At 48.2% G+C, this 16,101-nt stretch overlaps 2 protein-coding genes across 2 annotated transcripts in view; one reads left to right on the top strand and one right to left on the bottom strand.

The window, feature by feature from the left end:
• The window catches only part of EXOC2 (exocyst complex component 2), a 176,362-nt gene that overhangs the window by 115,821 nt on the left and 44,440 nt on the right, over positions 1–16,101 (top strand). Inside the window, exons 18-22 of the mRNA XM_004596494.2 lie at positions 1,659–1,739; positions 2,125–2,184; positions 3,175–3,236; positions 4,735–4,801; positions 9,172–9,288. Of these exons, the coding sequence (XP_004596551.2) occupies positions 1,659–1,739; positions 2,125–2,184; positions 3,175–3,236; positions 4,735–4,801; positions 9,172–9,288 (387 nt within the window). The remainder of the gene's footprint in view (positions 1–1,658; positions 1,740–2,124; positions 2,185–3,174; positions 3,237–4,734; positions 4,802–9,171; positions 9,289–16,101) is intronic.
• The window catches only part of IRF4 (interferon regulatory factor 4), a 131,471-nt gene continuing 115,866 nt past the window's right edge, over positions 497–16,101 (bottom strand). The window contains exon 10 of the transcript XR_009246003.1: positions 497–519. The gene's annotated coding sequence lies outside the window, so the exon portion shown is untranslated. The remainder of the gene's footprint in view (positions 520–16,101) is intronic.

The raw sequence follows: 16,101 nt of genomic DNA, 5'->3' as shown, positions 1-16,101 counted from the left end.
AAATGTGGTGAGTTCCCTCCTGTACTGCCCCTCCCCCCAACAACCCAGCCTCCCCACTCCAGCCCCTGGTTAGTTCTACTTTTAATTTTCCTTTGGAGTGCCCGTGAAATAGAATTGTTGTATCTCTATACTCTGCTTTAAAAGATTTATTTTATTTATTTGAAAGGTAGTGTTAGAAAGAGTCAAGAGGTCTTCCATCCGCTGATTCACTTCCCAAAAAGGCTGCGAAGGTCGGGGCTGGGTCAGGCTGAAGCCAAGGCCCCGGAGCTTCCTCTGAGACTCCCACGCCGTCGGCGTAGGGATCCAAAGGTTCGGGTCATTTTCCGCTGCTTTCTCAGGCCCTTAGTAATGAACTGATCGGGAAGTGCAGCAGCCAGGACCCAAACCGGCACCCGCATGGGATGCCAGCACTGCAGATGGAAGCTTAACTTGGCACACCACAGGACCAGCCCCTCTCTGTACTTCCTATTTAAAAGCCACACACACACACACACACACACACACACACACACACACATACTCACACATGCTTTTGAGGAGACAAAGCTGAGAAGATGGTGTTTATCGAATTCCTGCACCATTTGCCCACCCGTAGCTCCCATCTCCATCTGTCTTGTGGTCTTGTAACCAGCAGGCCCATCTGCTTGGCTGGCTGTCCCCAAGACTGTTACATAATGGTTTGGCTCTGGGCCGCTGTGTCTATAAATCAGATTCAGTTACCGGGGATGGCAGCTGGGATGCAGGCGCGAGTGCCTTTGTGCGGATGCAGACATGGGTGCAGGCAGTGATGGGTGGATGTGGCTGTGTTGAGTGCCCGAGCACCAGCACAGACATAAAGGAGGGTGTCTGCTGTGGCTCCACTGCTGTCAAGAGCCAGCAGCTGGTCCCGGAGCATCTCTCACTGTCACTTGGAGCTGCTGGGACACAGGCAACCCCGAATCTCTTAGAATCTGGACCTGTTTGTCGTGGACCCCAAGACCAGGCATACAGACTTTGCTGGGGGCACCTCCCACCTGGGATGGACGTGTAACGGGCGGTCTTCTTCTTGCTTCCTTTGTGTCGCTGAGACCTAGAGTAGAGCCTTCCACCCAGTTTGGACCCGAGCTGTCTGGATCTTCTCAAGCTTGCCTCGAAATGCCTTTTGCTACTTGTGCTTCTGACTTTCACTTTCCAAGCTAATGAAGAGAGGGAAAGTGGCTGCACCAGCCTCTTTGATGTAAGGATCCTGTTCCCTCTCTGGATAGTAGCCCCATCTGTTGCTGCATAGTCCCGGAGGTGTGGAAGGTTTAGGGAAAGGAGCCCAACCCTTATAGCTGAGAAGTTGCATGAACCACGTAAACACATTCGTTCTTTGCCATGTCATCTGCCTCCCAGAAGAGTGATACTTCTGGGCAAGTTTTTAATTGCTTCTGATTCCCCTTCTGGATGAGTTAGAATGTGGTGTCTTGAGAGTCACCTATCCTAAAATTTCAGGTACAAAGTGTAGATCAAATCAATAGCCCGTGTCCAGGAAGTTGCTGGTGAGAGTACTTCTGTGGTGTCCCTTCCCCGAAGGGGGACATGCTGGTTGCTGACCATCTTTGCATCTGTCATGCATGTCTTGAGAGCCAGTATTTCTTTCTGAGTGTTACAGTGGGCCTTTATTCTCTCCCCTCCAGCCCTGCCAGTTTGAACAGTGCATCGCACACTCCCTGCAGTCGCTGAAAGGTGTCCTCGAGTGCAAGCCTGGAGAAGCCAGTGTGAGTTTCCATCAGGGTCCGATCCCTGTTCCCTTGGGAGCCGTGGCTGTGCGTTTCTTAGCCGTGGAGACGTGGGCGCTCTTTCGCCCTGCTGTTGGGCTTGCTAGTTCTGAGACACATGGGTGAGCACAGGCGATGTGGAAGGAAGAGGAGGGGAAAGCTGCCATGAGAAGGCCTTGTGTATGGGCCACACAGCTGACCTGTCCAGGGCGCCATGGTCTTCTCTGGCGGCACAGGATGGAAGACCACCTGGAGGCCAGCTTGTGGTGTAGGGAGTGTGTGCCTCGGAAACACTTCTCTGAGTTTGGCCTCTTCATCTCACTCAAAAAGGAAGTTCTGTGCCATTTGAAAAGCCAGAAACATTCACTAGATTCCTTCCTTTTAGGTCTTTCAACAGCCCAAAACGCAGGAGGAGGTGTGCCAGCTGAGCATCAACATCATGCAGGTAAGCTGAGAAGGCAGTGAGCCTCCCTCTCCCAGCCCCTGGGGGTGCAGCCTCCCTCTCCCAGTCCCTGGGGGCGCAGCCTCCCTCTCCCAGCCCCTGGGAAGGCAGTGAGCCTCCCTCTCCCAGCCCCTGGGGGTGCAGCCTCCCTCTCGTGGTCCCTGGGGGCGCAGCCTCCCTCTCCCAGCCCCTGAGAAGGCAGTGAGCCTCCCTCTCCCAGCCCCTGGGGGCGCAGCCTCCCTCTCCCAGCCCCTGGGGGGGGCACAGCCTCCCTCTCCCAGCCCCTGGAGGCACAGCCTCCCTCTCCCAGCCCCTGGGGGGGGGCACAGCCTCCCTCTCGTGGCCCCTGGGGACTGGTGTTTGTTGTCCCTGCCCTCAGGCTGCACATGCACTCCATGGTTTGTGGTGAGCCGCTTAAGACAAGTGTGCTTCAAAAACTTGCAGGAAAATAGGATAAAAAATTAGTTTATTTGGGTGCAGAAAACCTTGAAATGTGCACACTTGTTCTGTTTTGATAAAACACATGACCCTTGAATGTCTTCAAGAGCCTTCATGAACTTGAACACAGGGTTAACTCCAAGTTGCCCTGGGACTAGCCGACCATCGCGTTGATGCTATGCTCTGCTTTTCTGGGTTCTTGCAGAATTTGCATCTGCTTCCGTTAAAGCGCAGAGTGGACTAAAGGGTAGGGAAGCTTGTTCATTCTATGGTGGAGTGTAGCGTCTAACGATTGGCTCCATCGCCTTGTGGGCACAGAGCAAAGTTGAGCCTGCTATGAGGAATGAAAGGAGAGGGAGGTGTTTTTTTCTGAAAATTATTCAGGAACTTGATACCCGATAAAAGCATTGATACTTTAGGTTTCTCTTATAAATTTGCAGCATCTTGAACCATACCGTATGTTGTCCTGCTTTAAGTTATGTGAAATGACTTTCCTTGTCAGAATAAATGTACTGTCTGAGTTAATGGCACTGAATCCTGTTATTTCTGACTCAGGTTTTTATATACTGTCTGGAACAGTTGAGCACCAAGCCAGATGCAGATCTAGACACTACGCAGTAAGTACTGGTGCAATTAATCTTGCTGATGCGTTTAAGGGGATTCGACATTACAGGCTTGGTCCTAACATCCAAAGACTTCCAGCAAGAGAGCTAGACTGTCTCTAGTCAGGTCGTAGTTGTGTGATCTGTGTTCTTTCCGTAATTTATTTGCCGAGTTCGACTTAGCAGCTGTCCAGGAGGAGACATGTTCATAAATGATAACAGGAAATTGAAGCATGTGACTTGGAGCTGATGACTTCCACAGTTGTGGCATTAGGAGTTTGCATCAGGACTCGTGTTAGGAGGCAACAGATGTGGGATGAGTGAGGTCTGCATCATGACATGGTAATTCTTCTCTAAAGCGATCTTCTAGGATAATGAGATGAAAATACTGTTTGTTTTTTTTAACCTATGAGTTCTTTTCCAAGGCTGATAATTGTGATTCAAATGCCTCTTACACCTTTCATTGTCAGCTTCATGGCCATTTGTGCAGGTGCTGCTTGGGACACCTGCCATCCCTTAGCGGAGTAACTGGTTTTGTTCTCTGGCTGCAGTCCCATTGCAGCTTCCGGCTCACGTGCACTCCTCCAGTGGTGGGTCCCTGCTTCCCGCACGGGAAATGCAGCTTGAGATCCTGGCTCCTGACTTGGGTCTGGCCTAGGCCTGGCCATTGCAAGTGGTTGGGGAGCGAGTGAATGAGTGATGAGCTCAGGCCCCCTCTCTGTCTGCCTCGCTCACTCTCACTTGTCCTCTCAATAAATCATAATTTTAAAAAATGTTTAATTGGTAATTTGGTCATTTTTTTCCCATGTTTGTCCATGATCTGGTATCGGTTTTTGTTTTGTAGCAAATGAAACTATCACCTGTAGAAACTCAGGCAATTTCAAATTCTTCTAGCTCTTGATTTGACTATGTATTTTGCTCATAGTTCTACCATTAATCCGATCTTTCTATGCTTTTTATAACTTGTTTCAATGTCCTGCAATTCTAATATTTAGTGCAATGTTTCCTGAACTTTATCTTCTGTTCCATTTCTTCAAATATGTTTTATATCAGCTAGCACTATTTTAGTTAATGTTACTTTATATTTTAATATTTATCATAGTAGAATATTTTTAACCTGTTTATTTCGAAGCAGTTAACTTCAGTTTGTCAGGTTTAAAGGGAAGTCAGCGTAGTTGAAGTTTTCTTTTTATGATTCCCTTATACCTGTGAATTAATTGCTGGGTCTTTGAGCTGCCCTTCTCCAAATTTTATGTTTGTTGTTACCTGTGGGTTACCCACTGGTTTCCTAACTCCACTCACCTGTTATAGTTCACTATGGCATTGAGCTTGAAAACTCAAGTGAAGATTGTGAGAGAGAAAAACGCTTTAGTTGAGCAAGTAGCTAGGATGTTGTCATGCGCCTTTTGTTCATTTGTTTATAAGTGTACTTAAATTTGCATTTTTCTCTTGCATGGTTTAAGTTTCAATGATTTAATTGTAACTGTTCTCTCCTTGTTCCTGTGTGTTTCAGTCTCTCCATGGATGTCTCCTCCCCAGATTTGTTTGGAAGTATCCACGAAGATTTCAGCCTGACTTCAGTAAGTAATCATGACCAATGGAATAAGGCCTCTCACTTTAAAGCTGCCTCATGACTCTTGCATAGATCCGTCTGCATTGCCCGACATGTGTCATGGCACCCTCTTGGCTCACCCATGGGTCTGTCTGCATTGCCACAGCGTTGTGGCTGCAGCCCGCAGTGCTCAACAGTGCTATGTACTTTTGAGCTGTGTTATGTCACAAGGCAATTTTAGAAAAGTGTGGCTTGTCAGCATTCAGCATTTCAAACTCTGTAGCTAGAGCCGCAGCTAACTAGTGCCGCACAGCATCTGATCCGAGCCAGAGGTTGTCTAGGTTAGGTTTGGCAGGAAGCAAAGGACAAGGGTGCTCATTCCTTCCCTTTTTTCCCTCATCAACCAAAGAATTTCTGCTTTGCTCCATTTTGTGTCTGTAAGGTCTGTAATAGCATTTTATTTGAATAGATGAAACCAAATCCCTATATATGTATATATTAACATATAATTCATGTATATGCTTTTGTTAATGTATTTAGGGAAGAGTCATATACTTACAAGCATTATCACGTATAGAAATCCAGCTGAATTCGTAACAGTTGAAGCACAGAATCCCCTCTGGTTTGTCCGAACTGTTTGAGTGAGTGAGTGTAGATATATAAATATGAATTCCTAAATAAGAGGTTTGATACATTAGGGAAAGAATAGTTTAGGTGAAATAATCTTATTTATTCTAGTTTAATTGCGCATACAACTAGGTAGAGAATGATTCCATGAACTGCAAACAAGAGAGAATTCAAGAAGAAAATGCCTTCTAAAGAAAAATCAGAAATTCAGTTTGAAAGTGAGCTATTGGATGCTGTAGTTAGGTGGCGCTGCCAGGTCGGTAAGACTGCTGTAGTTAGATAGGGTTGCCTGGTGGGTAAGGCTGCTGCTACCAAATGGTAGAGCTGCCTGGTGGGTAAGGCTGTCGCGTGCTCTGTGTGCACACCCAGACAGGAGCCCAGATGCAGGCTTGTGAGTCAGCACTCCGTGTGTAGCAGCGTAAGGCCTGGGGTGAGTGGAAATGCAGACAGATACCTGCAGTGCTGTGAGCATGGGGTCCTGGCTGGGCTCCCCCTTAGAGTGGCGATGGTGTGCTCCTGGGGAGTGGCCCCGGGCTGTCCCACAATGAGGCTGCTTGGGCTTCCAACAAATGTAGCTTTCCCTCTGTAGTAGTAGCCAGGGGTTTTGCCTCTCCCAGTCTAGACATGGTGAAGAAGCAGATGGGACTTAATAACCTGGTACTGAGAGAGAACCCCATGCATGAAATTAGTATGTGGAGTGCCGGTGTTATGGGCACGGCCCAAAGCAGGCAGAGGAGGGGTAACCAGGCATACGACATCAACGGAGGGCAGGTGGTAAGGAATGTGTAAGGGCAAGCTTGCTGAACAGGATCCGCCGTGGAAGAGGATCGGGGTCCTGTGTGAACATTCGCCACGTCTTCTCAGGGAATTGAGAACGTCTTGCTCTGGTTAGGAGCTGCTTTTCAGCTGTGCGACTTGCCAAGTACTGCTCAGACTCTGCACTCTGCCTCTTCCCTCCGTGATCTGGGCTTTCAAAGTCTGAGTGCGAAAAAAACAACCCGGCTCATTCCAATGTCCTGATGCATTTACCTCATGTTTTCTTCGAGAGGCTGCGTGTCTTGTTGGAACTTTAATCCATTTCGAGGTGAATTTGTGCACAGGCTGCTAGGGAAGCTTCAGATAGCTGATCCTCCTGGAGCCATTGAGGGCAAAAATGTCCTCCAGTGGACGTGCCTCGCAGCCGTGTCCGAGAGCAGCAGCGAGTCTTCTGTGCTTTGGGTGTGTGTGTGTGTGTGTGTGTGTATGCTGAGACTGTCCCTTTCAACGATGATTCCCTTTTAGAATAGAAAGATACCCCTCTTGTGTTGATCTTTGTGCTCCAGGTTGCTGTGGCTGTTTGGGGTTCTTTATGGTTGCATATACATTTTAGCAATTTGTTTCCGTCCTGGCTCTGTGGAAAGCATCATGGATATCTTGACAGAGATTGCCTTGACACTGTGTCCCTTTGGCTGGTACAGACATTTTAATGATACTTACTCTTCCAGTGTGTGAACATAGGGTGCCGCTCCATTTGTTGGGGTACCCATCCGTGTTCTGTAGTTTTTTGGAAGGGCTCTCTGTGCATTCATTAAATGCATTCGTAGGTGGAATGGGGTGTAGGCACAGTGTGTTAAACTGCTACGTGTGGTGCCAGCATCAGTTTCCACAGTGCTGATTGGAGTCCATGCTACTCTGCTTTCAATTCAACTCTGTAGTAATGAACTTGAAAAGGTAGCAAGTGATTGACCCAAGCTCGTGGACCCTGCCACCCAGAAAGAGAGCAGAATGAAGTTCCTGGCCCCTGATGTTGGCTTGGTCCAGATCTGGCCGTTAGAGCTGTGTGGAAGTGGACTGGTGGATGGCAGATCCCTGTGTATGTGTCTGTTCCCGCCTTGCCTGTCTGCTGCTTGCCTTGCCAACAAGTCTTTTGTAAAGCACATTGCTTTTGTAGCTTTGGGAAATGGGATTGCTTTCCTTTCTTTTTTTTTAAGATTTACATATTTGTTTGAAAGGCACAGATGTGGGTGGAGGGAGGCAGAAAGAGAGAAGCTTCCATCTGCTGGTTCTCTTCTCTAATGACCACAACGGTTGGAGCTGGGCACGTCCAAAGCCAGGGGCCCACATAGGCACAGGCACCCAAGAACTGGGTCTTTCTCTGTTGCCGTCCCATGTGCGTTAGCAGGGGTCTGGACAGGAAGTGAGGGAGCCAGGACCTGAACCGGTGCCCACCACAGGTGGTGACTTGACCTGCCACACCACAACACTGGTCCCTGGTTTTCCGTTTTTTCCTTTTGTTTTTTTTCTCGGATAATTCATTGTTGATATGTAGTAAGTACTGCTACTGGATTTTGCACATTGACTTTGTTGCAATGTTGTTGAATCATATTCAAGCGTTTATTTTGGTTCCAGTGTTTGTTTCTGCATATAAGATCATGTCTTCTGCAATCAATCACTGTTTGACTTCCGCCTTTCTAATTTGAATGCCCTTTCTTTCTCTTGGCTAATTGCTCTGGCTGGAAAGCTATGGAAGGCTTTTAAGAAGAAGCCTGGGCAGCCGTGGGGGTTAGTGGGAGATGTGAGCCGTGCTTGGCCGTAGGCTGCCGTGTGGCCCCTGCCCCTCCGAGCAGGAGTCGGCTCCCAAGATTACTCCTTCAGACTCTTCTGATGTAGGTTGGTGTGATCATATACAGAAAGAGTAAACAGGGCCTGGTGCCGTGGCCTAGCGGCTAAAGTCCTCGCCTTGAATGCGCCAGGATCCCATATGGGCACCGGTTCTAATCCCGGCAGCTCCACTTCCCATCCAGCTCCCTGCTTGTAGCCTGGGAAAGCAGTTGAGGATGGCTCAAAGCCTTGGGACCCTGCACCCGCATGGAGACCCAGAAGAGCTCCTGGCTCCTGGCTTCAGATCAGCACAGCACTGCCCATTACAGTCACTTAGGGAGTGAGTCATTGGATGAAAGATCTTCCTCTCTGTCTCTCCTCTCTGTGTATATCTGACTTTGCAATAAAAATCAGTAAATCTCAAAAAAAAAAAAAAGAAAGAGTAAACAAAGCCTGGGTGAGCATCCTTCCCTACACGTGGTGTTCTTCCATTACTTTCAGTCAAGGACTTGAGCCCAGCCCCCAGATGGGCCACGGTGGTTCCCTCACACCTGCAGGAGCCCAGGCCCCAGCGCCTCGGTGAACCGCAGTGTCGGTGGTGACGACAATGACAGGGCCTATTCCTGGAATTTTGTGTACAGAAGTAGTTCCTCTGAACTGCTGAAAGAGTGGCGCACTGATTGACAGTGGGGGCTGAGAACTTCTGTGGGGAGAGCACCCCGGAGGATGCAGAGAAGCCCCGTGCCCAGGAGGGACCCCCTGGAGCAGAGACCCCCACTTGCCATCCGAGGGCTAGTCCTCTCTGTCTGCATGTCAGAACAATTCTTCAAGGCCGAAGTTGATTGTTTCTTTTTCCTTTTCTTTTTCTTTTTTTTTTTTTTTAAATGTATGTCAGGGTAATTCACTTCTTAGTTACAAGGAATTTGCAGGCTATTTTCTGGTGGTTCCTACATACATTTTTCGGGAGCTGTGTAGAACAGTAAGTTTGTGTGCACAGAGTGTTACTCTGGAATGTGAACAGAGAGCCGTAGCTGGGCTGGTAGAGTTCACGCTCTGTTTTCTCTGTGCGGATCCTGAGAGCAGCCACACGGTGGGATTGTGATTCTGCCTACTGCGCACGCAGGGCTGCGCGCGCAGCCTCATGGCCTGTCGCTGTGCCAGTCCTGTTCTAACGGCGTGCTCTCCCTGCAGGAACAGCACCTGCTGATAGTCCTGAGTAACTGCTGCCACCTGGAGCGCCGCACCTTCCTCAGCGTAGCTGAACACTTCGCCAAGCACGACTTCCAGGGCGTGGAGAAAATAACCCAGGTAACCAAGTCGCAGTTCACGGGACGCCTCAGTGGCCCGGCCAGTTTGGTGTCATCCCCTGCACTTGCTGCCCCCTCCCCACGCTGCTTGGCTCCACCCCACTGCCTCCCAGAGTGGCTTCCCAACTTCCTGTACCTGCTCTGGAGTTGTGAATTCAAGTACTGCCTGCCTTTTCCCTAGCGCTGGCTTGCTCGCCACTCCTGTAGGCTGCTCGGAGTGAAGGAAGAATCTGAAAGGGAAGCCTCAATCTCAGATTCTTCAGCAGCTCTTAGGTGCAGCCCATGGCAAATTTGCTGAGCCTGCAAAGGGGGTCTTCCTGCACTTCCTCTCTCCTGGCGCTCCCTTCGCAGTGATGTTTTTATGGTCCTCCTTTAGCCCCTGCGTGTGAGCGCGCGCACGCACGCACACACACACACACACACACACACACACACACACAGAGCCAGCTCCCCACAGCTGCAGATGCTTAGCACTGTGCTTGAAACAAACACACGCACACTCTGTCTCTCCATCCCTGGAGACAGAAAGCCCAGGCAAAGGGGAGAGTTCTGTGCAGACCACGGCAGGTGGGTGGAGAGGTTGTCCTCTTAGAGTATTCTCTCCTTTTTTGTTGATGCTTCTTTCAAACGAGCAGAAAAGGAAAAAATGAAATAGCCTTGTTATTAAAGGTTGGCTTGTTCCTGAGCAAAGGTTTATCAGATTTCTAGGTAAAATTATGTTAGAACCATTTTCTTTAAATGTCAGTAGAATGTTCTCAATGCGCAGAATCAGGACGATAATGATCTTGCTAATCTTATAATCAAAGTGTACTCTGGATGGATTGCATTTTTTTTTTTAACAATTGAATGTTCTAGTTCATAAACTTCAGCTTCAATTGGAATTTTTTTTTTCAAAGAATGAAAATGTCAGAGTGGGCGGCTCTGTCTTGCTTTCCTGCCTTTTTGTAAAGATTAATCATCCTGATGAGAAAGGCGGTGACTTCAGGCTTTGGCCCCCAACTGGCTAGTTTGTTTCCAGAAATTTTTGTGTTGAGAATTGCAGGATACCACCTTGCAGTAAACGTTTCCTGTTTGTGGACACTTTGTTTCTATACAATGATGACCCAAACACATTTATTGGAAAAGCTGTATTTCTCATTTGAAAAGCTTTCTCTGAAGTGTGGTGTGGTATGTGGTGTATGTGTGTGTGTGTGTGAACTATTAGGCAGGAACTTCCGGTTGCCCTCATTTATATCAAGAAATAGGATAAAATCAGTATGCATTAAAAAAAAAAAAAGGTTTTTCAGTATCCTTGCTAGTTACTGTCCAGGTTTTGAAACCAAGGTAACTTGAAGGATCCAGGGTGTTACTTGGAAGCCGCAGCGGGCTTCTCGCCACTCGGAATGCGGATTTCTTTCTCTTGACCGTCCTGGATATTCTGACGTCACTCAGCTGTGTTTGAAATGAATCAACGGAGAGCTAGATTTAAAGTATGACCTGTGCTCTGGCTCTCTTCCTTGGTGACACAGTGCTGACCAAGTGGAATCTTTTGCTCTGTGTTCGAGAAAGAAAGGCCGCTAAGAGCTCAGTCCGGGGCACCCTGTCCCTGTGACAGGTGAGTCGGGAGGCACAGCTCCCAGGACTGGCTCTGGGGTGGGTGTGTGCTCGGAGACAGTGCCGGTGTTTTGGGGGCTCCCACACACGTCCTTACACCTCCGGCTGTCTGATGGTGGGGAGCCCGGGGCTCTTCCATGCACCATTCCCTTTGCTTTTTTTTTTTTTTTTTTTAAGATTTATTTATTTTTGACCCAGTGCAATGACTCCGTGGCTAAATCCTCGACTGGCATGTGCAGGGATGCAAATCCAAAATAAATAAATCCAAAAGACTTATTTTTATTGGAAAGACATATTTATTGAGAAGAGAGACAAAGATTTTCCATGTGCTGGTTCACTCTCCAAGTGGTTACAATGGCCAGAGCTGAACTGATCCAAAGCCAGGAGCTTCTTCTGGCTTTCCCACATGGATGCAGATCCTCAAGGCTTTGGCCCATCCTCTACTGCTTTTGCAGGCCATGAACAGGGAGCTGGAATGGAAATGGACATGTACCAGTGCCTGTATGGGATCCTAACACATGCAAGGCGAGAATTTAGCTGCTGAGCCGTCAAGCCAGGTACCTCTGCCTTCCTGTGTTGCTAGTTGGAATGTGATGGACCTCGATGCCCCTTTGTCTGTGGTGTACCTTCGAAAGTGGAGCTGGATCCATCCCAACACAGGAGCCGTGAACCATGTGCAGCCGGTGCTGTAGGAATTCAGTGACATTTCATGTGCAATGACATCCAAGGCTAGGAAAAGTTTTCCTGTGTAGTCCTGCAGTTTTGATTCGATGCAGATAGCCCTGAGGGGCCATGAAGGATGGTGTGTGAGTAGGGTAAGAAGTTACAAAGGGGACCATGATCGTCCCAAGTCTGAGATGTTGCTGAATTCAAAATGGAACCCAACAACAGCTTTTTAAAGTGTCTTCTATTTCTTTTTTTTTTAACTCGCCCCAGTGGTAGTCTTTTGCTGAAATGATTTTGATGATTTTTTTGTTCTATCTTGTTTATAAGAAGGAAAATATACAAACTTCGGATTTGGTGACTTTGTGAAGGTTTCTTTAAGATGTGCATTCCTCTGCTTGCTCTGTAGTAAATGTTTTACTGCTGGGAAAAAAAAAAAGAAGTTACAAAAGGCTAGGGACTCAGAGCTGTGTCAGAGCCAGGCCAGACTACAAATTAGGGTTTCTCCTTCCGAATCCACAGTGTTGTGTGTGCCATCCCATCTATCTTAAACGCATGAGGCCGTTTTCCTAAAGATCCTCCAGGGAGCTGAATGCAGGCCTTACAGCCGGCCAATAAACCTGGATCGCGGGGTCTTTTTGGATGAGCAGCGGCTGGTCAGTCACAGGCGCGGTGTCCAGCTGTGTCCAGGCCTCCTCTTGTAATGAAAGCCCCATTATTCTGTCGTGGGGTCCCATGTGGCCAGTGCCAGCAGCGAGGGTCCTGCCCCCTGCTTGCATTGCCCCCCGATTACGGTGCTGTTTAGCTGTGCTTTTTCCTCCAGTCTGAGAGGTTATTTTCCCAGTTGTGCTACCCCTGCATGCTGCCCCCATTGATAAAAGACTGCTATTATTTTTAAAAGTGGAAAAATGCAGGGAAATTTGAAAAAAGTGGTACAAAGATACTTCAAAAAGTTTAAGAAAAAGTGGAGCTGAAGGATACTATACATTTTTTATAAACTTTAAAAATGTAATTTATTTTATTCTTTGAACAAAAGGGGGCACAAAAGAGAGAGATGGAGAGAAAAAGAGAACGAACTCTTATCCTCTGGTTCATGCCTCAGTTACCTGCCACAGCTGGGTTTGGGCCAGGCCAGAGCTAGCAGCCAGAAGCCACACGGGGCTCCCCTGTGAGTGGTGGCAGAGGTGGTCACATACGACCTCCCAGGGCGTGTTGGAGCAGACCCAAGGCTTGAGCTCACCCGCTCTGATATGGTGGTACACAGCTGTCCCAGGGTGCGTCTCCGCTGCCATGCCCAGTGCCTGTCCTTCTGTCAGCTTGTTGACAATCAACCCCTGCGTTGATGGCATTCACTAGTCTATAAACCCTGCATGTCTGTGCTTACATATGTTATGAAAGTGTGCAGCAGTTGTCTGCATTACATTTACATTGAATACTTTACTGTGAGTGCTTTGATTTTTGTGAAGTATTTTCTGTAAAATATAATGATGAGCCTTGTGGCTTTGTGCTGTAGATGAATGTGGGTCGAAAATCCTTCGTGACCTCTCGCCTGCCCCGGAGCCTTTGGATGGTTTCCGGTTGTCGTTACTGCAAGATGGAGGTGGGGGTGTCCTGGGTACGTGTACCGTTGCTCCCTGCCAGGAGAGCTTTGCAGTTCCCAACACTGAGTGAGACCACCCCTCGTGTGTCAGAACTCCATCTCGCCATGTGCTGTCCGATCTGTGCAGCCAGGGTTTGGGACTTGAATAGGAACACATGCTTTGCATCGGGTTTCGGCCAGCATGCCATTCCCTGTTGAGGAGGTTTGTACCCTGCCATCAGTGTTCCAGAAGCGCTTGTTAGGAAGGCGTCCGGGGAGGTGGCACAGGTTGTTGGTGCCAGGTGTGCATACCAACGCTTGCACCTGTCGGACTCTGGAGAGCTTTGAGCAGGAGAAGCCCTGGTTAGTAGACTGCAGCCTGCAGTTTCCCTGTGCTAAAATGTTACTTGAACTTCTCCCAGGTTTTTTGTTTTGCTTTTTTTTTTTTTTAAATAAAAGTATCTAGTTTGGTGTTTGTATAATTACACATCCTTGCCTAACCCGGGGAGTGTAGGCATCAGAGAAGTCTGGCGTTGAGTTCTCAGCTGAGGTCTTATTTTAAGCCCTGAAAGGTCTTTGAGAAACTCCACTGTGTTAAGTGGACCGAGGCGGCTGTTCTCATCTTGCCGGGGAAGGGCGTTTACAGAAAGCCTGTTTGAAAGATGCTGCTGTGGCTTGCCAAGTGTACTTCGTTTTCAGCTTAATTGAGCATAATTTCTGCCGGAGTCCAGCTCCGGCCGAGGTTCAGAACTCTCAAAGTGTGCATGGAGTCGGCGCAAAGAGAGAAAGAAAGAGACGGACCACTAGGATTCCATGATGATAGTGGACTCAGCAATAATGCCATCCGCTTTATTTAAGCAGAATCAGTCAAACTCTGGCTCAGACTTTTTACGTCATGATTAAATGAGTGTTACTAAAGATAATTCTGCCATTTGTCTCACCTAAGGCAAGCTCCGGAGGCAGGACCCAAAGATCAAAGAAAGAGGGAAAGAATGGATTTCCTCTACCTCTGGAGAGTTAGCACCCTTGATTAGCATAAGATCAATGGGAGAGGAAAAGCCCTGAGCACAGGTTCCCACCACCTGGGGACAGAACACCCTTGATTAGCATTTGATTAATAGAGAAGGAAGATGCTAAGCATAGGTTTCTGCTATGCCTCTGATTAGCATAGGATCAAAGGGGGAGTTAACACCCTGATCAGTATATTGCCAATGAAGGCAGCTGTGACAGCAATAGGTAAAAACCTTTTTGCTAAAAGCGAATATCAGTAACATCAGCTTTCAAGCTCGCATAGATACTACACGTTAACCCCGCAGGGGCAGACAATGCCTAGGTAGATTACTGAAAACTCAGTGGGGAAATCCGGTGTCCGGCCATGGAAAGCGGGCTGCATTCAGGTGGTCAAAGCAACATCCCGCTGGAGCCCTGCTCAGCGGGGGGTTCCTTGTGGCCCTGCCAGCAATAGAACAATACTCTTTATACCTTCCTGTCTCCCACATCCATCACAGGGACCCCAGCAAATTCCTGAGTTCCAAGATTGAAACCTCCTAACTCATAGATTTGTGTAAGGACAGTTGTGTTTTTTTTCTACTATAGTATCAAACTTATTATATACTATCAAATTTATTATATAAATTTTTTTAATCATCCTCGTTTCTTCATAAGTAAGCATTAGCTGAATGTTGCCCAGGGACTCTTTTTGATAATAAATTACTCATAAGTGAACCCACTTTGGAATTTGAGGTTTTTATAGAAATCATCTGTTGATGAGATATGTCCCTGGATATGAAGCACTGAGCTCAGTTCCCAGCTCTGGGCTGTCAGGTACCTCATCGTGGAAGGAGCAGGGTGGCGCCGGGGGCCCTGGATCTCTAAGGGACTGCAGAAGCAGGAACTCGGGCCCTGTGAGCCTCCCCAGCACAGAGCTTCTCCAAGGCAGCAGAGAGCAGCAGAGCAGAGTGCTGCCCTGAGAGTCCAGGGAGGGAGGCCCAGGGAGGCCCAGGAAGCCCCGCAGCCGGCCCTGGAGCTGTGCACAGGGTAAGCCTCACAGGCTCCCTGCGTGTGAGGTCTCCTCTGGAGCCACACCTGCCTCTGTGTCTGATGCTGTTGGTTTCCACAGTCTCTACCATAGGTATATAGATGAAAGGCAGGGTTGGAGAGAAGAGGGGAGACACAGAGAGTTCTTCTATCTGCTGGTTCACTCCCCAAGTGCCAGCAACAGCCGGTGTTTGGGTGAGAGTGAAGACAGGAGCTGCAGCCTTCATCCTGACCTCCTTGTCTGAGTGCAGGGGTCCAAACACTTGGGCCATCCCCAGCTGCTCTCCCGGGCGCATCAGCAGGGATCCTGGATCGGAAGTGGAACAGTCGGGACCCGATCCGGTGCCCATGTGGGATGCCAGCGTTAAAGGCAGTGGCTTCACGTGCTGTGCTGCAGTGCTGGCCCAAGCCTGATGAATTTTGTGATTTATAAATGATGCAGTGTTTCCCTCCAAAAGTTACGACATTTTCTTTTATATTTCTTTGAGAGACAGAGCAAGAGAGAGAGGGTGGGTTGCCGTTCTCTGGTTCCCTCCCCAGTGCTGTGGTGGCAAGGACCCGGTCCCTGGAGCTGCAGCCATTGTCTCCCATGCTGTGGGTTTGTGTGACCTACATGCAGGGCTGGGGCTCAAACACAGGCTTTCCATAGAACAGGAGAATTGTAGGATGGGGTTTTTGGCTTTCTGTGACTTTGCTTTTCCACTCACCATTACTATTAAGGTTTATCCATTTTTGCCGTGTGCAGGTTATTCTAGTTTGCAAAATGAACTAGATAATGTCAATGTTTCCCTTTTTCTTTCCTACAAAAGAGTTTGTGTTGGATTGGAATTACTTGGTCTTTGGATATTTTGACTAATCATCTTGGAACCTTAAAGAGCTGATGTTTTTCTTCGCAAAAAAAAAAAAAATAGAAAAGATTGATTTATTTGAAAGGCGGAGTTA

This window comes from Ochotona princeps, chromosome 1, assembly GCF_030435755.1.
Source record: "Ochotona princeps isolate mOchPri1 chromosome 1, mOchPri1.hap1, whole genome shotgun sequence".
NCBI classification, from domain to species: domain Eukaryota; kingdom Metazoa; phylum Chordata; class Mammalia; order Lagomorpha; family Ochotonidae; genus Ochotona; species Ochotona princeps.
This window is presented reverse-complemented; position numbering and strand designations above follow the sequence as displayed.